General features: G+C 61.6%; 1 protein-coding gene across 4 annotated transcripts; it reads right to left on the bottom strand.

Annotated features, from left to right (window-relative positions):
• Positions 1-3,664: 3,664 nt before the first annotated feature.
• On the bottom strand, positions 3,665-20,272 carry PWP2 (PWP2 small subunit processome component). Of its 4 annotated transcripts, XM_047797635.1 has the most exons (22): positions 20,191-20,263; positions 19,621-19,794; positions 18,765-18,877; positions 17,684-17,778; positions 17,283-17,382; positions 16,509-16,652; positions 15,706-15,841; positions 15,301-15,527; positions 14,982-15,125; positions 14,269-14,339; positions 13,997-14,133; positions 13,620-13,768; positions 13,362-13,509; positions 13,013-13,163; positions 12,465-12,645; positions 9,014-9,161; positions 8,377-8,485; positions 7,897-7,962; positions 6,909-7,127; positions 6,674-6,824; positions 6,498-6,572; positions 3,665-6,076 (listed from the first exon to the last, which is right to left on the bottom strand). In XM_047797635.1, the coding sequence occupies exons 1-22, from the start codon at positions 20,206-20,208 to the stop codon at positions 5,899-5,901; spliced, it is 2,934 nt and encodes a 977-aa protein (XP_047653591.1). In that variant the 5' UTR covers positions 20,209-20,263; the 3' UTR covers positions 3,665-5,898. The 4 variants fall into 4 exon arrangements, 3 of the variants coding, with proteins under 3 accessions (XP_047653591.1, XP_047653600.1, XP_047653614.1); XM_047797644.1 differs by lacking the exon at positions 19,621-19,794 and having other exon boundaries at positions 20,191-20,272; XM_047797658.1 differs by lacking the exons at positions 17,684-17,778; positions 19,621-19,794 and having other exon boundaries at positions 20,191-20,269.
• Positions 20,273-21,641: the final 1,369 nt, after the last annotated feature.

Below are 21,641 nucleotides of genomic sequence, written 5' to 3'. Positions count from 1 at the left end.
CCTGGACGGACCCACGCAGGGCTGGCCACAGAGGATGTGTGGGGACCGGCTTCAGTTACTGCCCTGAGGCCCCGCACCATCCGATGTCCCCGTTGGCGCAACACCTGGCTGCACAGGAGCACTGCACGGAGCGGGCAGGGAACCAACAGGCCGTGTCTAAAGAATTGAACTGAAGGGCTGCGAACCTTTTCCCGTTTCGCCTCCAGCTTAAGGTGGGATGACTGGCTTCGGGCCCAAAGGCTCATTTTTGCAGGTTGGGCGTTTGCAGTCTTCCCGGGACTCCTGCTCCTGTGTGTGTTCACTGCTCGTCGTGGCCCCTGTTCTTCCGGCCGGGCCGAGTCAAGATGAGGGGCTGCTCAGCGCCTCTTAACCGTAACATGGTCCCCAGGGGCCCAGGTGTCTCCCGGTAGTGGGGTGGATGCTCAGGCACAGCTGAAGAGCTGGCAGGCGAGGGGCCGGTGAAGTGACAGGCGCCAGGGGTCCCTTCGACACCGGCCACTGTCCAGCTTTTGGAGGAGAGAGGCCCAGCGCGAGACACAGGACAGAGAAGAGTGGCTCCTGCGTCGACTGTCTCACCTGCGATGCCGAGGGCCAGCCGGGGCTCCTCCGTGGAGACAGACACACGGAGGTTCCCAGGCTCGGGGTCCAATTGGAGCTGTAGCAACCAGCCTGCACCACAGCCACAGCCACCCCAGATGCGAGCCGCGTCTGCGACCTACGTGGATGCCAGCCAGATTCCTTAACGGCTGCGCCGTGACGGGAACTCCCCCAGGGCTTTTTGTTTGTTTTTAGGGCCGCACCCACGGCACATGGAGGTTCCCAGTTCAGCTAGGGGCTGAACTGGAGCTACAGCTGCCGGCCTACACCACAACCACAGCCACACACGATCCGAGCCGCATCTGTGACATACCCCGCAGCCCACAGCAACACCAGATCCTTAACCCACTGAGTGGGGCCAGGGATCGAACCTGCGTCCTCGTGGATCCCAGTGGAGTTTGTTACCACTGAGCCGTGACGGAACCTCCTCCCCGGGCCTGTGACTACAGGAGCTGCACAGGAAAGCCGGCGATACAGATCCAATTGCACGATGGTACTGCATTCAGACCCACTTCCCTCCGTTCTCCAGCTTCATGAAGGCCAGGCAGCAGGCAGCGTGCCAGGCGAGTCTGAGGCTGAGTCTGCCCTTTTTCAGGCTGTCTCCTTAGCAGCTTTCCCAGCTTTCAAGGCTGCAGTCCAGGAGTCTCTCCGGCTTGGGAGGATTTTCCTGTCGCGTAACCTGCAACCCGGCGCCCCTGGGGATGAAGTCCAGCGAACCGAGCCATTTCCCAGGCGGCCTAGTCGGGAGGGGGCCGGAGTGTCCCTGACTCCCCCTCACCTGATGGGGTTTCAAGCATCCCCCACGCTCCCATCACCCAGCCACACCTTGGTCCACCCAGTCCCTCGTGCCAGGGCCTCACGGCAGGGGACGTTTGTGCCAGTGTTGCCAAGACTCTCCTTGAGGGGGACCTGTTGTTTACAAAGCGTGGGTCCCCATGATGCTGGGGTGTATTCCTGAGACCGAGCATCTCGAACGCCCAGAACGTGGGCCACTGGGAAGTGGCCAGCCCACCAGGCGGCCTGAGACAGTGTGTGGGCAACCGAGGCCTCAAGTAAAGAGGGTCCCTTGGAGAAACCGGGGGTGGGCGCAACGCCAAACGCCCTGGGGTCGGGACCCGAGGGCCCAGGGCTGGGTCCCGCAGGGGCTTCTAGACATCGCGTTAGGTGAGACCAACTGGACACAAGACCGAACCCTCCCCCGGGCTGGAGCCACAAAGGAGCTGGGGCAGCCTGAAGACCCATCTGACCCAGCACAGCCAGGCTGCGCGGCGTCCCCTCCAAGCTTCACACACCACTGACCTGTGAGTTGAGGGTCTCTCTGGGAAGCTCCAGGGCCTGTGAGGCCCTCCAGGGGGAGCCCAAAAGTCAAAAGAGCTTCAATTAAAATTTGACGTCTGGGAGGTCCATCAAAAATATAAAAAAAAATTTTTTTCCCCCCTTTTTCGGGCCATACCTATACCATGTGTAAGCTCCCAAGCTAGGAGTCCAATTGGAGCTGCAGTTGCCGGCCTAGGCCACAGCCACGCCAGATTTGAGCCACGCCTGCGACCTACACCACAGCTCATGGCAACGCCGGATCCTCAACCCACTGAGCGGGGCCAGGGATCAAACCTGAGTCCTCATGGGTACTAGTTGGGTTCGTAACCCACTGAGCCACAGCGGAAAGTCCCTCAAAAAGTTTTAAACACCAGATGGGTTCATGGGTTGCTGTGAAACAATACTTAGTCCTTGAGCTGAGGTGAAGAAAAAAAAAATTCAAAAACAAGTACAGATCACTTAAAGGTACAGAAATGCACTTGATCAAAAAGCAGCAACCCAGGATTTCCCTGGATCCAGTCGATCTCTGGCCTTGGTCAGTGAATTAAGGATCCCGCCTCGGGAGTTCCCTTCGTGGCTCAGAGGTTAACGAACCCGACTAGGATCCATGAGGATGCAGGTTCGATCCCTGGCCTCGCTCAGTGGGTTAAGGACCCAGCGCTGCCATGAGCTGTGGTGTAGGCCACAGATGTGGCTTGGATCTGGCGTGGCTGTGGCGGAGGCCAGCGGCTGCAGCAGATTCCCCCCCTGGCCCGGGAACTTCTCTACCCGGCAGGCATGGCTGTTAAAAAAAGGAGCATCTCGTGAAAGCTTGGTCTCTCCTGAGACCAAGTCTTGCATCAGCCTTATTCTTAATCAAACCCACTTACCTATTTGTTTAAACCAAACTTAGAGAGTCCTGACCACACAGAAACTTCTTTTCCCAGCGTTCCTTGTCTGCCCACCTTCTGCGGCCATGCCATTTTGTCCCTTACTCTTGCCCACTCAGAAACCAGCGGCTTGGGGACAAGGTCACCTTCTTGCCTTTAACGAGACGTGTTTCCCTCCCTCACACCTTCTCTACTGAACACCCGGAGCCCACCTCCCTGGGCAGCACCACGAACTCTTTCCTCAGCATCCCCAGGGCTGTGGAGAGCATCTCGAGGTCGGCCCCAAACAGCGTCACTTTCTCTCGGAGGAAGACGGAGGGAGGTCAACTCAGACCTGCCTAGCCGTTAACGTCCCCATGCCGCGTCCTACTTGAGATGGCCTGGAGAGCCTATCACTTAATTGGGTTTCAAGTTACCAGAACTTGGAGGGATTATTTTAGGTGGGTATTTCTAAAACACAACTGTTCCTACAGAATTACCCAAAAGCTCCTACCTCAGTCATATTTACTCGAAAACTCCATCGCTCTAGGTTGTTAGCCTTGCTGGCAGATTTTACAACACAAACAGTACCACTGACTTTTAGTCACCCCAGGCACAACGAAGGTACTACCCTTACTGGTGCTGGTTCTACAGACAGGTCTTTGTTAACTACAAACGCAGGCTTAAGCTAGCCTTAACACCAGATGGCTTTTCCGGCTGCACCTGCAGCATGCAGAAGTTCCCGGGCCAGGTATCGACACCGCACCACAGCAGCAACTGGAGCCACAGCCATGGCCATGCCAAGCCCTTCACCTGCTGAGCCACAAGGGAACTCCACTTTAATACCAGCTATGAATTCAATATTGAATATTCCCCAGATCGCATGAACCTGAAAACTGTTCTGGTGGGTCTTTTACATTTCGGAGACTTTATGTAAGTGCTAAGTTCCCATTAAGCCAATTAAATACAGCTCGTTTACAAGTTGGTTTTCACATAGAGGCAGAAGACCCAGAAACCTCCCAGTTTTGTGACTTTTAAAAGGCCTCTCTCGGTTCCCCTGGGTCTGGGAGTTGGATCAGATGGTTCCCAAGAGCCCCGGGAGAGCGGTCATCCTGCAGAGGCGGAGGAGGGAAGGGCAAGCCCCTTTCCCCTTGCTTTTTCTCTTTTGGCTGCCCCACAGCTCATGGAGTTCCCAGGCCAGGGATCAGATCCAAGCCGCAGTTGCGAACTACCCCACAGCTGTGGCAGCACCGGATCCTTTAACCACTGGGCTGGGCTGGGGATCAAACCCGTGTTCTGACGCTGCAGGTGCCACCCATGCCATGGCACCCCAGTGGGAGTGCTTTCTTTTTTTTTCCCTGGAAGTTCTTGGGCCAGGAATTGAACCTACACCACAGCAGTGACAAGGGTGGGTTCTTAACCCCTAGGCCACTGGGTACCCAGGGAACTCCATTCTTTGCCCCACCCCCAACTTTCCGCTCTTTAAAATCCCACAGGCATTTAACCCAAGGCTGGACTGTCTGTACCCCAAGGCCTCAGTACCCTGTGGTGCCGTTTCGGCAGATCTGCGCCCAGGAGAGGAGGCTGGAGCTGCCTGAGGCCCTCTCCAGGTGCAGGAGAGGAGAGACTCGGGAGAAGGGTGACACTGCCTGGATGAGGGACCGAGGCCCCGGGGCCAGGAAGGCAGACTGACCAAACGTGGTGACACTGAAACAAGGTTCAGGCAGCTGCTTGTCACCCACGGGAAGGCTGTTTGGTGGTCCCCAAGGCTCCCAGAAAGGGGACAAGCACCCCACGTCAGGCACCACGTGACCTGTCGGACCTGGGTTCTGGGCCTCCTTTACCTGGGCGCCTGCTGTAGCGGGGAAGCGGGGGCAAGAAGGCGCAGCAGGTCCCGCGCTCCCTGCTCCTTGGACGGGGCGGGTCCAGGGGTCCGGGGCGGTGGCTTAGGAGGTCTGCCCACCCCCCTCGGTGGTGTGCACGGGGGCCCGTATGCCCTGCTTTTGCGCGGGGCTCTTCAGAAGCGGCAGCGGGTTCTACGGTTTGGGTCCACGTCTGCCCTGACCGCACAGACACACAGCTGCTTTTAGTCCCTTGTGGTTTCTGCGCATCTGCTGCTCCAGGAGACGTCTGTCCGGGTGCGAGCACTGCAGCCACGTGTCCCTGGTCCCGGCCTGTCTCAGGAGACCAGGTTCGGCTTAGAAGTAAGGGAAGCGTCACTCTTTGATCTGAGAACAGACGGCGCTGTTCCGCAAGGCTGTGGGCGCTGAGGGTGCAGGCCTGCCGCTCTCAGAGCCACAGACCGGGGGGGCTGGGCGCAGCCCCTCCCCGCAGCGCCGCCACATCTCCAGGTGTCACACGCAGCCTCCAGTGCACGGCTTGCCCCGCCGGGGCGCCAGGCAGGGGCTTTGTGCCAGAAGTTCTGCCCTGCTGGTGGGTGGGAGGCCCTGCACGCGGCCCCACAGGCTGTGAAACCAGACTGCACATAAAAGGCCAGACCCTGTCACCTGGATTCCATCGCATGTGCCCCAGGAGCACCGTGGGCTCTGACAGGCCACTTCCTTTAGGCAGCTGGCTCTCCAGGCCACCGACAGAAATCCTGGCGGTGGATGGATCACCCTCTGGGTGTCTCTGCAGCGACAAAGGGGCTGGCGCCAAAGATAAGCTGGTGGCACAAGGGACATGAGGGCCCAGCTCGTGACTCCTAAGCCACAGGCCTCTGTCTGGAGAACGGTCACGCTGACTTGCGCTCTGGCCCCAACCCCCCGCACGACAGTCACATCCCAGACGTGCCACAGCCCTTCACCCTCAGGGGTCAGACTTCACCCGCACGCACACACTGGAAAAACCCCCTCTTCATCCCTGAGCTTATCGTCGAAACTTTACATTAAAAATATAAAAACTCTCACACAAAGTCTGAGTCTATACATGAGGGCCCTTGGCCTCGGCCAGGCGTGTCCCACGCAGCCAGCTCCTGGGGACGGGACACTTGTGTGCTGACTCTGCGGCCAAGTTTGCTTCTTAGAGCGAAGCAGGTCCCCGTGACACCAGGAGACACGCTCCTGCTCCCGGCCACCTGCTGCTGGGGTCCCGACAGGTCCCAGCTGGCCCCACGGGGCTCTGAAGGTGGCCCGATCTATGGGCGCGGCCTGTCGGCGTCCCCAGGTCCCGCCCCGAGCAGGTGCAGGCTCTCGTCGTCCTCGTCAGACCCGTCCGCTTCCACTTCGCTGCCTGGCGCTTCCGAGGCGCGTTTCAGGCCCCGCTGCTGGGAGACGGCCAGCGCGAACCGGAGGCTGTAGCGGTTCCAGTCGCACCTGAGGGAAGCGCACAGGCGTCACGTCCTCCGGCCCATCGCCGGCCCCGCTCATGCCCCCTCCGCCTCCCGTGGGACCCCTGAGCTCCCCCACCACCCCCGCCCTGGGAATCTGGCTCCCCCCCCCCCCGCCCAGAGCAGCTGAGGCCTCAAGGGCCCAAGCGGAAGGCTCCCTGTCCTGGCAGGTCCCGAGCGGCCGAGGAAGGAGGCTGGAGCTTCCCTCGCCCCTGCTGGCCTGACCCCGGGGGTCTCATGGAGGGAGCCTTGCAGGCTGCATCCAGACCCAGGCAGCCAGGCAGCGGGGCAACAGGCACCCCAACACCGGGAACCTGGTCTCCACATCCAATGACACAGCCGCAGCCCTGGCGCGGGACTGTCCGTGAGGGTGAGAGCCCGCCCGCCTGCCGCCCGTCGCGACGTACAGCTTGGAGAGGCCGTCGAGGTGGCGCTGGATGCTCTTCTGGAGGAACTGAACCGCCGGCAGCAGCGTCCCCGCCCTGGAGGAGACGGCCCTTAGCGCAGGCGGCCCCCCAGAGGCCACCCTGGCGCCGCGTCTGCACCCAGAGCAGCCGCCCCAGCGCACAGGACGCCCGCGCACCTGGCCTTGAGCTTCTGCCCGTGCGCCATGAGCAGCTTCTGCGCCCACACGAGGTAGAACTCCAGATGGTGCGACACCTCCAGGGACGAAGCCAGAAACTCCAGCACCTTCTCCACGTACAGGTCCGGCAGGGAGGAGCTGACGACCTCGACTGGGAGGAGGAAGCCAAGCCAGCTGGCACCTGCTGGGGACCCGCCCCCCCGCCCCCACCCCCCGCCCCGGGCCCGAGGCTCACCCTCGTCCCAGGGCACCGACTCCAGGGCCTCCTGCAGCAGCTTCCTCTCGTTGAGCCGGAAGGCCATCAGAATCGCCCGGGTGAAGTCCTGCTGGCGCAGCGCCGCCCGGACGCGCGCAGGAGTGACGCTGGTGTCCAGCTCAAATGGGTCAAAGAGCATCCGGGCGTCGAGGGAGTAGATGAGGAGCCCCTCGGTGGTGGTGGCCGCCCAGCAGCGCCCTGCGGACGGAGCGGTCACGACGAAGACTCAGACCTACGTCCCCTCCCTCCCGCGCTCTCTGAAGAGCAGGCACAGAACTCGTTCCCGGGGTCCCGGATGTCAGCGCGTGAAGGGAGCACGGAGGGGCCTGCCCCCCCCCCCCCCCGGAAGGAGCACCCGGGCCACTGCTGGGCTCCCCTCCAGAGCCCCGGGCCCGTGTTTACACACCCTTCCTCGAACCCAGCCAGCACGCTCTCCCAAAAAGGCAGCCGCTGCAGCTCTGCAGGCATCTCAGCGCCACCAAGGAGCCAGGATGACACACAGGCAGACGCGTGCGCTGCACGCGTGCACGCCGTCAAACCTGTCGCTTGGGCCGCGGTCCTCAGCCCTGGTTGACGCAGCAGTGCGATGACAGGCCCAGCCTGCCCCCTTAGCCTCTGTCCTGAACCCAGGCGGCAGATCAACCTGTCCCGCTCAGGGCCTCGAGGGCCAGTCTCGGGGGGGAGGGGGAGGGAGAGCAAAGCTCCTGACACACACGAGGCCGCCTCCTGGGCCGCCCCTTCAGGCACCGGGAAAGGTGCTCCGGGCAGGTACCCCTCACTGCCTCCAGCCCCGCGCGGGTGAGATCCCAGCCCTCCTCCGAAAGGACAGGTGACCATGTCTTACCAGGGGATGGCAGTGCCCAGAGCCGGCCAGAGGCTCCGTGCTGACCTTGCCCCGGGCGCAGCGTGACAGGGGGGCAGGCCTGGAAGCCCCCGTCCCCCCCCCAACCCGAGGTCCCGGGCTCACCGGTGGGAGAGAAGCGGAGCGAAGTCACCCTGATCTCGGGTTTGAAGTGGCGAGAGCTCATGTCACCTGGGAACAAGGAACATCCGGTCACAGTGCGGCCCATCCCTTGCCACGCACCCCACGAGGGGAGGGCCCCCCAGGCCTCCACCGCCGGCCTCAGCTGCTGCTTTGCGGGCACCACTGGCTTCCACGGCTTCCAGGCCGGCACCCGGCTCGTCTGGTCAGGGAAGCGCCTCCACCCAGCCCCTCGGCCTCGTGACACCGGTCTTCCCTGCTGCCCACGTGGGGACGAGCCCAAGGCCCAGGCTGGGCACTGGCCAGGCGGCCCAGGCGCTCACAGGGGGGCCTCCCGCGTGGCCTGAGTTCTTGGCCGTCAGTGGCTGTTGCCCCAACTAGAGTAAAACCACTGCTGCCAGGAAAAGCGGTGGCGAGCCGCGCCCACGGCGGCCTGGCCAGCGCTCAGGGGGACCCTCCGCTCACCCTTCTTTACACCCGGCAGCGGGATGGCGACCCCAGCCTCCTCCGCCGCGTCTTGGTCGATGAGCGCCAGGTTGCCAAACTCTGTCATTTTCCTTCGGTTCAAAAATTCCTAAAATCGTTGAAGCAACAACAACAATAACCCCTCCACTGTAAACCAACTATACTGGAAAAATAAAAATCCTTGAAACAAAACAAAAACATTCCCGAAGGGCAAAACCTGGGCCGTCTTCCGGTCAGAGGCACAGGAAGGACACACGTCTGCCACATCCCGCTGGTGCCACCAACGGGGGGCGGGAGGACCCCTGCCTGGAAGGCACCGGGACACACGGAACCCGGCACGGGACAGCCGGGCCCTTTCCGGCAGAGCCTCCCCTCAGTGCCCGCTGCCAGCCCCGTGGCGGTCGGATCCCCTAACCCGCCGTCGAAGGCCACGTGGGAGCCTCTGCTGCCACCTGTCACGGCCCACCCCGTCCGCGCGTCCCCTGGATGTGACAAGGACACCCCCGCCCCAGGAAACCCTGGGGGGTGGGCTCGCGGCCGCACACACAAGCCCCTTGCTGCAGGCAGGACACCTGCCCAGAGGCCCCCAGGCGCCCAGGCGGGGGTCCACGCTTCTGAGCCCCTGGCGCCCGCTCACCTCCATGGCGTCCAGGGAGAGGTTGCCGGAAATCTCGAACCTCTTCCTGAGAATCTGCTCCCTGACGTGGTAGATGCACACGAACTTGGACCTCCCTCCCGCCAGGACGCTCTGGCCGTCCGCCGAGTAGCACAGCGCGGTGAAGGCCCTGGGTGGACGGGGCGCGGACGCCGTCAGCACCCAGAGGGCAAGCGGCACCCTCCCGCTCCGGCCCCAACTGCAGGACGCGCCCCCTGCAACCCCGCAGGCCAGGCCCCCCCACGCCCGCTCTTCCGAGCAGCCCCAGCCCCCGGCCTGGCAGAGGGCGGCAACGTGGCTGCATCCGGGCGCTTCCCCGCACAGGTCAGAGCCGAGCCGGGGCCCCTCTGCCCGCCACCCTGGCAGGGTGACCAGCGGCCAGGCACAGGCCGCGCTGCTGGCCCCTGGGACTGAGACCGTGACCCTGGATCTGGCAGAGGATTCCTGGATGCGACCCTGAGAGCACAAGCAGCAGGAGGAAAGACACATTTCCCTTCCTCAAAATCAAAGACTTCTGAGCTTCAAAACACCCTCGAGAACGTGGAGCCGAGCCTCAAGAGAGGAGACGGCACTTGCCATGAACCTCTGGGACGAGGGTCTGGCATCGTGTGTGTACAGAGAACGCCTGCCTCGCAGGGACAGACTGCCGGGCAGCCCGCTGACACTGGCACACGCCCCGGAGGCAGGGCTCTCTGACGCCACCACAGTGGCCCGTGAGCCGCGGAACATCTAGGCTCGGGAAATGCAACCCCAAACCTTGAGGCACAAACTCACGTCCCCCAGAACAGCTGTGATTTCAAAACCACTCAGTGGACACTCACCAACAAAAGAAAAGTCAAAAACCACACGGTCACCTCAACCGATGCAGAAAAGGCATCTGACAAAGTCCAACCTCTATTTGTGATCAAAACTCTTAACCAAAGTGGGTATAGCGGGAACACACCTTCACGTGGTAAAAGCCACTGACGACAAACCCACAGCCAATGGAACACTCAATGGAGAAAAGCTGAAAGCCTTCCCGCTAAAATCTGGAACAAGACAAGGGCCCACGTTCACAGCTGTGATTCGACATAGTATTGGAAGTCCTGGCCACAGCAATCAGACAACCTAAAGAAATAAAAGGTACAGAAACTGGAAGAGAAGAGGTAACACTGTCACCACATGCAGATGACAGGCTGCTACACGCAGAGAACCCTAAGGGCTCAACCCAAAAACGAATTGGAACTGGTCAACAAATTTAGCACAGTAGCAGGATGTAAGATTAACGTTCAGAAATCAGTCACATTTCTGTATACTAACAATGAAATATTAGAAAAGGAATACAAAAAGTACAATACCTTTTAAAATTGCACTCCCAAAAAATCAAATACCTGGGAATACACCTGACCAAGGAGGTGAAAGACTGACATGCTGAGAACTACAAAACATTCACCAAGGAAATTCAAGAAGAGGTAAAGAAATGGAAAGCCATTCCATGCTCCTGGGTTGCAAAAATGAATATGGTAAAAACGGCCATACTACCCAAAGCCATCTACAGATTCCATGCAATCCCTATCAAATTACCCATGACATTTCTCACAGAACTAGAACTAACCATCAAAAATTTATATGGGACCACAGAAGACCCAGAATGGCCAAAGCAATTCTGAGGAACAAAAGCCAAGCAGGAGGCATCACTCCCCCAGACTTCAGGCAATATGACAAAGCCGCAGTCATCAAGACAGTGTGGGACTGGTACTAAAGGACACATACAGACCAATGGAACAGAATAGAGAAGCCAGAAATCAACCCAGACGCCCATGGTCAATTAATCTTGGACAAAGGAGGCAAGAGCATAAACTGGGGAAAGGTCAGTCTCTTCAGCAAGCGTTGCTGGGAAACCTGGACAGCGGCATGCAAAGCAATGAAACCGGAACACCCCTCACACCGCGCACAAAAATACACTCAAGATGGCTCAAAGACTTAAACGTAAGACAAGGCACCACCAAACTCCTAGAAGAGAACACAGGCAAAACATTTTCTCATAGCAACTTTACAGTGTTTTCTCAGGTCAGTCTCCCAAAGCAACAGAAATAAAAGCAAAAATAAACCAATGGGACCTCATCAAACTGAAAAGCTTTTGCCCAACAAAGGAAATTATAAAAAAAAACAAAAAAAACAAGTTACAGAATGGGATAAAATAGTTTCAAATGATGCAACGGACAAGGGCCTAATCTCTAGAATATACAAGCAACTTATACAACTCAACAGCAAAAAAAGCCAACGACCCAATGGAAAAACGGGCAAAAGGCCTGAATAGACATTTCTCCAAGGAAGATAGACAGATGGCCAACAAGCACATGAAAAAATGCTCAACATCGCTGATTATTGGAGAAATGCAAATCAAAACTACCATGAGATACCACCTCACACCAGTCAGAATGGCCGTCATTCATAAGTTCACACATAACAAGTGCTGGAGGGGGTGTGGAGAAAAGGGAACCCTCCTGCACTGTTGGTGGGAACGTAAACTGGTACAGCCACTATGGAGAACAGTGTGGGGATACATAGAACTTCCATATGACCCCGCAGTCCCACTCTTGGGCATCTATCCGGACAAAACTCTACTTAAAAGAGATACATGCACCCGCATGTTCAGTGCAGCACTATTCACAACAGCCAGGACATGGAAACAACCCAAATGTCCATCGACAGATGACTGGATGAGGAAGATGTGGTGTATACACACAATGGAATACTACTCGGCCACAAAAAAGAGCGAAATTACGCCATTTGCAGCAACATGGACGGACCTAGAGACTCATACTAGGTGAAGTACGTCAGAAAGAGAAAGACAAACACCACATGGTATCACTCATACCTGGTATCTAGTGTACAGCACAGAGGACCCTTTCCACAGAAAAGAAACGCATGGACTTGGAGAACAGACTCGCGGTTGCCGAGGGGGAGGGGGAGGGAGTGGGACCTTGGGGTTCACGGACGCAGCCGGTTGCCTTTGGAATGGATTATCCATGAGCTCCTGCTGTGCAGCCCTGGGAGCTACGTCTCGTCACTTATGACGGAGCAGGACCAGGGGAGAGAAACAACGTGTACACATGTGTGCGCCTGGGTCACCTCGCCGTGCAGGAAAAAACTGACAGAACGCTGTAAACCAGCTACAAAGAACAAGATGAAAATTATTAAAAAGAAGAGAAAAAGAAAACCCAGTCGGCAGAGAGCTGGTGCTGACGTGGCGGGGACTGAATGGCACAGGCTCTTTGCAAGACAGTCTGGCGGGTGCCCAGCAGGTCCACGGCCAGGATGTGCCGAGACCCGAGAACAGGGCACAGACCCAGGCCTCGGGCTGCGGGGCCGGGAAACTTGTTAATCCCAGATGCCTGCTCCATCGGGGAGGAGCAGCCCCTGGGTGCGGGGACGCCCGGCCGGCACTCACTTGCCCTTGGCCGCGTGCTTGGCGGTGATCTTGTCCAGCTCTTTCCTGCCCGACTTGAGGTCGTGCCTGCCCTCGATGGAGCCCGTCTGCACGGCGTTCTCGGGGTCCCAGAAGGTGATCTGCGAGTTCAGGGTGGCCACAGCCAGCTCTGCGCCGTCGGGGCGAAAGGTCACGGCCAGAGCTGAGGAGAGATGCGGGTCAGGGCCGAGGAAGACCCTGGGCTGCGGCCGACAGGCCCCCTGGCACTGCCCTCAACCCACTTCAATCCAGGCGCAGTGGCACCCTGAAGACCCCGCCAGGCTGTGTGTGTGTGGGGTGGGGGTGGGGTCATAGGCAGAACAAAAACAGACTAGCCGGAGGCAGGGCGGGAAGCAGGGAACAGCACAGACACCGCCAGCCCCGGGCAGCTGGGTCTCTGCTGGGACCCACCAGCGCTGCGGCCACAGGCAAGTGCCGGCGCGGCCAAGAAGTGCGCCTGTGGCCCGGCCATGCACCTGCTGTCGGCTCTGGGACCAGGCCCCCGCCCGCTAGGCCATCAGGCTGCTCACCGTCAGAGGTCAGGGCCAGCGTCTCCGTGGTCCTCCAGCTGTCCGCCATGTCCCACAGGCGCACTGTCCTGTCCCAGGAGGCGCTGGCCAGCACCGACTTTGTGGGGTTAAAGCAAAGACCACTGATGGGCCCCTCGTGGCCGGAGAGCACCTATAATAGGGGTCAGAGAAGAGCTGAAGACGCGAGGCCCTCGGGCCGTCCTGGGCCGGACGTGCCTGCTACAGGCTGGCGGGCAGCGGGCCCTGGGCCGTGGAGAGGGCTGCCCAGGAAGCGCCGAGCTAGGTGCTGCCCGTCCCGGGATGTGGCCTCCTTCCCTGGAGCCCGGCCCCCAGGATCCGCGGCCCTTACGTCAAGGAGCCTGCCCGTCTGCATGGACCAGATGAAAATCTCGAAGGAGTCCTGCGCGCCCGCAGCAACCACCTCCCCGCTGGTGTCCACGGCCACGCAGGAGAACTGGGTGGGGCGCGGGGACGTGAAGGTGCGGAAGTTCCGGTACCTGCGGACGAGGGCGGGGCGGTGGGCGCGGCAGGCGGAGGGTCCCGGACCCCAGCCCTGCCCTCGGCCCCCGCACGCACCCGGGGAGCTGCCTCCCCGCAGGAAGGTCACCTGTGAAGGTCAAAGGCGCGCACGGTCCCGTCCATAGAAGAGGTCACGATGACGTAGCCGGTGGCGGTGAAGGTCACGCCGGTGACCCCGCTCGAGTGCTCGGTGAAAGTGATGAAGCAGAAGCCACTGAGGGTGTTCCACACCTTGACCTGGGGGCGGGCCGCGGCTCAGGACCCCCGCGCAGGCACCCGCGAGAGCGAGGGCTGGGGGCGCAGCGAGCGCTCGTCCACGTCAGGCAGAGACCCCCGGCTGCTCGGGGGGAAGGGGACGCCCAGAGCCTCTGCGGCCAGGCCGGCAAGCCCTGCAGAGGCCCATCCGGGGCCTGGGCTGAGCCACCCGCCCCCCTCAACGTCGGGCCCCCAGGCACAGGCCCCCACCTTGCCGTCGTCCCCGCCGGTCACGATGTACTGCCCATCGGGGGAGTAGGCCAGGGACACCATGCTGTTGAAGTGACCCTGCTGCTTGAGCACGTAGGACTCGCTCTGCCACTCCCACACCAGCAGCTGGCCCAGGCCTGCGGGCACACGGGCACCCGCTCCTGACACCTGCCCGCCGTCTCCGCCTGAGGGTGATGCCCGCCCCCGCCCCCCTCCAGAGACCCAGCACGGAGATGCCGAGCAGTCCCGCCCCCACCAACCCGGGCGCCAACCTGAGCACCCAAAGGCGATCCAGTCCCCGGAGCTGTTGATGGCCACGGACGCCACCCTCTGGTCCGAGATGCTGAGGAGGAAGGCCCCGCTCGGTCAGCACAGCACAGGCCCCGTGCCCACCCCGGGCCGCAAGGACAGGGCCAGGCCTCCCCTCCCAGGCACCAGACGTAAAGGGTTCACCCAGGGCACCGGAAAACCCGGAGCTGCAAACCGCACGTTCAGACCGCAAAGCTGCGCGGTTTTGTGCAGCCAGCGCCATGGCGTTCTCCCGTTTCAAAAATGCCAGAGGAACCCGAAAGCCGAAAATAAAAACGACGCCATAGGAGTTCCTGTTGTGGCGCAGTGGAAAGGAATCTGACTAGGACGCAAGAGGTTTCGGGTTCGATCCCTGGCCTCGCTCACTGGGTTAAGGGTCTGGCATTGCTGTGGCTGTGGTGTAGGCCGGCATCTGTACCTCCAATTTGACCCCTAGCCTGGGAACCTCCATATGCTACAAGTATGGCCCTAAAAAGCAAAATAAATAAAGAGCTTCAAACGTGAAAAAAAAAAAAAAAAAGAAAGAAAAGAAAAACGACGCCGTCTCCATGCAGGGCCAAAGCTCCCTGTGCCAGGGGCCGGGGGGCAACACTCCGATCCCCCCAATCCAGGCGGACGGGGACAGGCGTCCAGGACACTGTCTGTGCCTGTGCGCCACCGCAGAGCAGGGGCTGACCTCAGGGAGTGGATGAGGTTGAACTCCGGGAGCTCGTGAAGGTGGAACATTCCGGAAGCAAAACCGGTGACCAAGAGATGGACCTTCTTGTGATACGCTGCGGCCGTTAGGTTGTTAAAATCGCCTTCTTTGTTAAAAAAGTACCTAAATAGAGAGGGGCCCCGGGACGTGTGGGAGGGGGGCCGGAGCGGGCCCCCACCCCCACCCCCGCCCCGGGGCACACGCAGCCGCCGCCCACCGAGACCCCCTCCCCGCAGCTCTGGTCCCAGGCCCAGCCTGCCCCGGCCGGCCGGAGCCGCCTCCGCGGGGCCACACCTACTTGGCCAGCCGCGAGTATCTGACTTTCCCCTGCTGCTCCTCGGCGGCCGGCGCCGCCTTCCCGCGGACGGCGCTCTCCTCCTCCTCCTCGTTGTCCTCCGCGTCCTCGTCCTCCTCCCTCCGCAGCAGGTCCGCCCTCCAGCCCGAGGGGGCTTTCAGCCTCAGGCCCGCAGGGGGGGTGTCACACTGCCACACACACAGGGCCCCGTCCTGGCTGAGCGTGTACACCTGCGAGGAGACGACAAACGGGGACCCTGAGCCCTGCCCCCCGCTGGCTCCCCCGCGACAAGCAAGCCCCGTTTGCACCCCAAGCCTGTCCCCGGTTCCCACACGTCCCCAGGGGACCCGGGAGTGGCCAGCAGGGAGGGCCCAGCACCCCCACCCAAGGCGGTGACCGGGGACGTACGTCCAGGCTGTCGGCCTCGAAGAAGCAGGCCACGATGGCGTCCCTGTGGCCTCCTAGCGCGTAGTAGATGAGGTTGTCCCAGCGCTCGGCCCCGAACACCCACGTGGACATATCTTTGCTCCCGATCACGAAGCACCTGGACAGAAAACACAGCTCGTCCTGGGGCTCGCGGCCAAACGCAGGGTCCCCGGGCACAGGGGAGATGCCCAGGGTGACAGGCGGGGCTGGGTCAGGTCAGCACGTCCCCTGCGCACGTCTCCTGGGACCAGAAGCCTCGGTCCCTCGGAGCGGGGTGGGGGGGGAGAGCCCAGAGCCACCCCTGAGCCCATCGGGTGCTGCAGGAACTCTGCTCCTCGCGCCTCCCTGACCATCCTCCACCCCCGCGGGAGGGCCCGACACGGGACCGGGCACCACCACGCAAGGGCAGGAAGGCTTGGTGGCGGGGTGCCCGGACCCGGCCTGCAGACCCGCCCCCGGGGAGGGCGCTCCTGTCCCGGCACTGGCCCAGGATGTGTGAGAAGAGCTGCTCTGATGAACAAAGCGGCTGCCACCAGCAGCCTCCCCTCTCGCCCCCCAAAGGACGCAGGGCAGCAAAGAAGAAGCCAGCAGCTCTCGGCGCCTCGGGAGAGCTGGGCAGGGCAGTGGGGAGAGGATGCGGCCAGAGCTCCGCACTGGGGCTCTGCTCCGCCTTCCAGAAACACGTGCAGGCAGATGAGGCGCTGCCATGACGCGAGGAGGGCAGTGCTGGGACGAGTCCCCCGTGCTCCCCGAGGTGCCCCTGGGCCCACGACTCCAGGCCTCACTTGGAGTCGTCCGTCCAGTCGATGCACGTGGTCTCATCGTAGGGCCCAAAGTAAGTCTTGTCCAGGACGAAGGCGTTGAACTCGCGCCGCCTCCCTGGGGCGTGGTACAGCTGAGCGCCGTTCCCTTTTGTGACCACAAATTTCCTGCCACAGAAACGGGCACCGTCAATGTCCAGCACCAGGGAGGGTGAGCGAGGGGCCACGGACCAGCTCAGAGCCCAGAGAGGCCGGTTCCTGCCCCCCACCTCCAGGGGACAGTCCCCGGGCCCCACTACACCTCCGCCCCAGAGCAGGGCCCCTGCAGCCCTTCCTGCTGGCCGGGGGGCAGCGGCCAGGCTCAGACGGCCCTGGGGGCGCGGAGATGAAGACACGGACGGGCCCGTGACAGGAGCCAAGGCGCAGCCACTGGCCAGACGCCCCCGTAGGGTTTCCCAGGGTGGCCGTGGGCGTGGGCTGACGGCAGACATCTGGCCTGCCCCTCCTGGGTACAGCCGCCCGCCTGCAGCCCCGGGTCTGGCCACACCCTGCTCACTGTGGATGCAGAGGCCGGGGTCAGGGGTCAGCGCCGCCCGGGCGGAGGCCCTCCAAGGCCGCTCTTGCTTGGGACAGTGTTGGACAAGCACCTCGAGCCTCCCGCTCAAGGGGTCACAAGCCCTGCGGGAGCCGGTGAGCACTCCGCTCAGGGACCACCAGCCACCCAGACCAGGCACTGGCAGGGGCTCCGTGGTGCCAGCCCAGCGCTCCAGGTCCCCGCCCCGGCCCGCAGGCGCTCACCTGCCGTCGGGGGAGAAGGCGATGCTGTGCACGGCGCCCTTAAAGTGGAAGTGGTGGAGCACGGATCTGCAGACCAGGCTGACCAGCAGCGCGTTGCCCCCTGCGGGAAGGGAGAGCCGGTCCTGAACACCGCCACCATGCCGCCGTGGGCAGCAGGCCCCCGGAAAGCGCGGCCCAGGCGCATGAAGCCTGGCCCCCGTGGTGCCGACGGCACACAGCCAGGACCCACACAGCCGCCCCGTCCCAAGCCCACCAGGGCTGCAGACACGGAAGAAAGCAGGGAGAGGCCCGCTCGGACCGCGGCCCCCGGGTCTCGACGCACTGCTGGCCTCCAGTCAGCCGGATGCCCGCTGTGCCTGTCCCCACTCACCACCCTGCATCTCTCCGCCAAGGGCGGTTACCTTCGTCGACAATGATGGCCAGGCGGCCATCGGGGGACAGGCCAACACACTTGATGTTGTACCGCGTGGCCAGGGGCAGAGTGTCCGACTTGTTGCTGGGAGACAAAACCGGGGCTCAGCAGCTGGTCTCCAGACGCCAAGCTGGGAGGCAGGGCCAGCCTTGGACCAGCAGCCCCCTCTTCCCCACCGCGGGGCTCTGCCCACCCCCGACCGAGAGAAAGAGGAAATAAGATGATAAATGCTCGCGAGACATGTGAAATCCTTAAAAATGGGCTGTGTCCGTGTCAGCTTTGCTTCTGGGACCTCATCCCGAGAGGACCCTGCCAACACAGCCAGGAGACGGGAACAAGCCAGCGGTCCCCAGGAGACTGGGTGACAACAAGAGCACAGCTGGTAGAGTGCGGAAAAACTCGCAAAAATGGAAAGAAACAACTAACCACTGGGTCACGTCCTACGTTTGTTCTCTCGTGTTCCAATTTTAACCCGGCAATCCTGTGGTCGGTACTCAAGAGCCCCGGTCAGGTGTCCCCCAGACTAAGTGAGGACGCCAGTAAGGACCGCGCCCACGGCTGGCCCTGGGCGCGCCCTGCCCGTTGGGGAAGGACTCGAGGAAACGGCACACACTATTGTCCCATCTTACAGACAGGGCAACTGAGGCCTGCGGAGACCCAGGCAGCCTCTGCAACAGGAGGCTCTCGCTCAGGCTGCACCCATCTGGGAAGTGGTGACGGCGAGGCGAGCGCGGGTGACAGAGCAGAGCTCTGCGCTTGCTCGGAAGCGCCCACGGCTGGTCCCGGCGAGCACGCTGGCCGGGCGGCCCTCCAGCCCCAGACGTTTCAGCCAAACACACGTGATTTTCTACAATGAAGGCAACGTCAGCGGCCAACACACGGGGCTCAGCGGAGAGACTAGCAGGAAGAAAGCAGGGACCACCCCCCCACCGCTGCCCGTCCACGCGCCCGGGCCCAGAGCCCTCTGTCGGGCTGCCTCGGGCAGTCAGAGAGCGGCGAGGCTGCCAAACACCGTGCTTCTGCCTGGAAACTGGACCCGTCGCTGCTGTCGGGGCGTTTAGCGTACTTACTTTTTAAGGTCAAACACAGTGACTCTATTTCCCACGGGACTGATGAGGGAATTCCCATCACACGTAAAATTTAAGTTTCCACACCGGTAGACCGTCCCCAGCAAATTGGAAAACTGGCGAGAGAACAAAGCTGTCTCAACACACACAAGATACAACTCCCGGAAAAGGGCTACGTGAGGCCTCTGGTCAAGGAGATGGTGCAGAAGCAGAGCCCCCGCCCGGGCTCTGTGATCATCTCCCCGGGGCACCCCCGGGGGGCACTTCCTGGGTACCTATGTGGCCCAGCTGAGCACAGAGAAGTGAGCCCAATCCCCAGGGAACCCGAGCCCCCACTGAGGTGGGTAAGGGGCCCCGAGTGAGGGGGAACCTCCAGAGGGGTGGAGCGAACAGGACCCAAGTGCATGAGAAAAGCTGTGACGGTGGAAGGCACCCCAAGCACATCCCTGGTTCAAGGCTTCCTGAACAGGGTGACCAGCAAGCAGCCCAGTCATTCATTCAACCTTCATCCCTGAGCGCTGGCTGGAGACAGCGCAGGGGCAGGTCCCCACCCTCACGTCCCATGCCCCCCAGCCCAGCCATGGAGCGAGCAGGGATGAGGAGGGGTGGACCCCAGGGGCATGGGAGGGTGGTCAGCGAAGGACCAGAGCAACAAGGACCATCTGGACCGGTAGGCAGGCAGGGCCCGGGAACCCCAAAGAGGCCACAGGGAGGAGCCTGGTCAGCAGAAAAGGTTTTAAGCAGAGGCAAACCATGAGAGACCCTCGTTTTTGGAAGGCCACGCTGGCTACCACGGGAGCAAGAGGGGATGCGGGCGCAGCGAGGCTTTAGCGCTACCCCCAACACAAGACGATGCTACCGGAATGAGAGACGACACAAGGGACCGGAGCTGGATAGGGGAGGAGCGCTCTGAGCAGGAAGACCAGAGGCGCCCTGGGTGTGGGGCCGAACTGCTGGAGGCCTGCGCCGAGCCAGGGCCAGGCCAGGCCTGTAAGGAGCTGGGGCCCGATGGAAGATGGAAGAGGCGGCGGCTCTGCGGAGGAACAAGCCCTCAGGGCCGTGGCAGCCGCGCGCGCAGCCGCGCCAACGCCCAGGGCTCCGCAACCACGGGCGGCCCGCTGTGCCGAGCGTCAGGGGACCCGCGGAAGATGCAGAAGCGCGCCCTGGCCCTCCGCGTCCTCCCAGGGCGCTCGCGGGGGCCTCGGGGAGCCAGGGCTTCTGCCCGGGTTGGCTTCCGCTGTCCGGCTCGGAGCTCAGCCGGACCCTCCCGCAGGCTCCTGCTCCTCCAGCCCGCCGCTCCGTCCCCGTCCGAGGCGCTGCGGCCCCAGCCCGCCCAGGCCCGGCTCTCTGGCCCCACAGGGTAGCCTCGAGCAGCGACCCCACAGGGACCCCCGGCTGAGGACCCCGCAACCCCCCGGCCCGCGCTCACCCGGTAAGCGAACTTCATCTTGGCCCCCACACGTGTCTTGTTTGCAGCCTCTGCCCCCCGCCCTCCGGCCCACAGCAATCACTTCCGGGGCGCGAGCGCAGCTCCGTGCCACTGCGCCCCCCGGCGGCCCGGAGGAGCGGCGCCCCAGCCCGCCGGCCCCGCCCCGAGGCGTGGCTCCCAGCCCCTGGCTCCGCCCCTGAGGCGTGGCTCCCAGCCCCTGACTCTGCCCGGAGGAGGGGCTCTCAGCCCACCCTCCGCGATTCTGGTGGGTCCTCCTTCGCTTGGGCTGGCTGGATTCGCCCTGCTGCTGTGACAAACCATTTAGGCAACTTGTAGAGTGAGAACCGACCCCATGCTTAATTGTTTAAATGCTCCAGCTTATGAAATGGAGATCAAAAGAAGTCTCTGAATAAAATGAAAAGTTTTCCGAAGAAAGTTGTCTTAGCGATATTGCCGTGAACTGAAGTCTGGCACCTACCACTGGCCCCTACACAGGGTAAAACATAAGCCACCGCAGCTGCCAACTCACAGCACGAGTGGAGCTCGGGCGGAGACCAGGAGTGAGGCACTCTGTGCTCGGGGAAAACTGGAAGAGCAGGTCTTCAGATAAGTTTTGTTTGCTTTGTTTTTGTTTCTTTTTGTCTTTCCTAGGGCTGCACCCACGGCATATGGAGGTTCCCAGGCTAGGGATCTAGTCGGAGCAGTAGCCTCGGGCCTATGCCACAGTCACAGCAACTCGGGATCCGAGCTGTGTCTTCGACCCACACCACAGCCAAGCAACACCAGATCCGGGCCACATCTGCGACCTACACCACAGCTCAAGGCAACGCCGGATCCTTAACCCACTGAGCAAAGGCAGGGATCGAACCCGCAACCTCATGGTTCCTAGTCGGATTCGTTAACCACTGCGCCACGTCGGGAACTTCCAGACAGTTTTTTTTTTTTTTTTTTGGTCTTTTTGCCATTTCTTGGGCCACTCCCGCGGCACATGGAGGTTCCCAGGCTAGGGGTCTAATCGGAGCTGTAGCTGCCAGCCTACACCACAGCCACAGCAACACAGGATCCGAGCCACGTCTGCAACCTACACCACAGCCCACGGCAATGCCGGATCCTTAGCCCATTGAGCAAGGCCAGGGATCAAACCCGCAACCTCATGGTTCCCAGTCGGATTCCTTAACCACTGCGCCACGATGGGAACTCCCCAGATAGTTTTTTTTAAAAGAACATCTTATGAGCCTAATTCTTGTATCTCCTCTTATTTAGAAAAACACTTCAAGGAAAATCCCTGAGGATGACTGATGCCTGGGACTGGTCGTCACATTCTGTAAACGTGTGCCAGCAGCAAACTTCTGCAAAACGTTCTGCAGGCACCTCCCCTCTCACCTTTCTGACTTGTATCTGGATATTCCCCCCCATCCTTGGAAATACTGCCTCCTGCACTATAGTTGAGT

Source organism: Phacochoerus africanus, chromosome 1 (assembly GCF_016906955.1).
Source record: "Phacochoerus africanus isolate WHEZ1 chromosome 1, ROS_Pafr_v1, whole genome shotgun sequence".
NCBI lineage: Eukaryota > Metazoa > Chordata > Mammalia > Artiodactyla > Suidae > Phacochoerus > Phacochoerus africanus.
This window is presented reverse-complemented; position numbering and strand designations above follow the sequence as displayed.

Coding starts and splice junctions, on each gene's coding strand:
- PWP2 (XM_047797635.1), bottom strand. Junction 14,134..14,268: donor GATCGCCTTTGGGTGCTCAG/GTTGGCGCCCGG, acceptor GTGTGCCCGCAG/GCCTGGGCCAGCTGCTGGTG. Junction 7,963..8,376: donor GCTGCCGGGTGTAAAGAAGG/GTGAGCGGAGGG, acceptor CCTTGTTCCCAG/GTGACATGAGCTCTCGCCAC.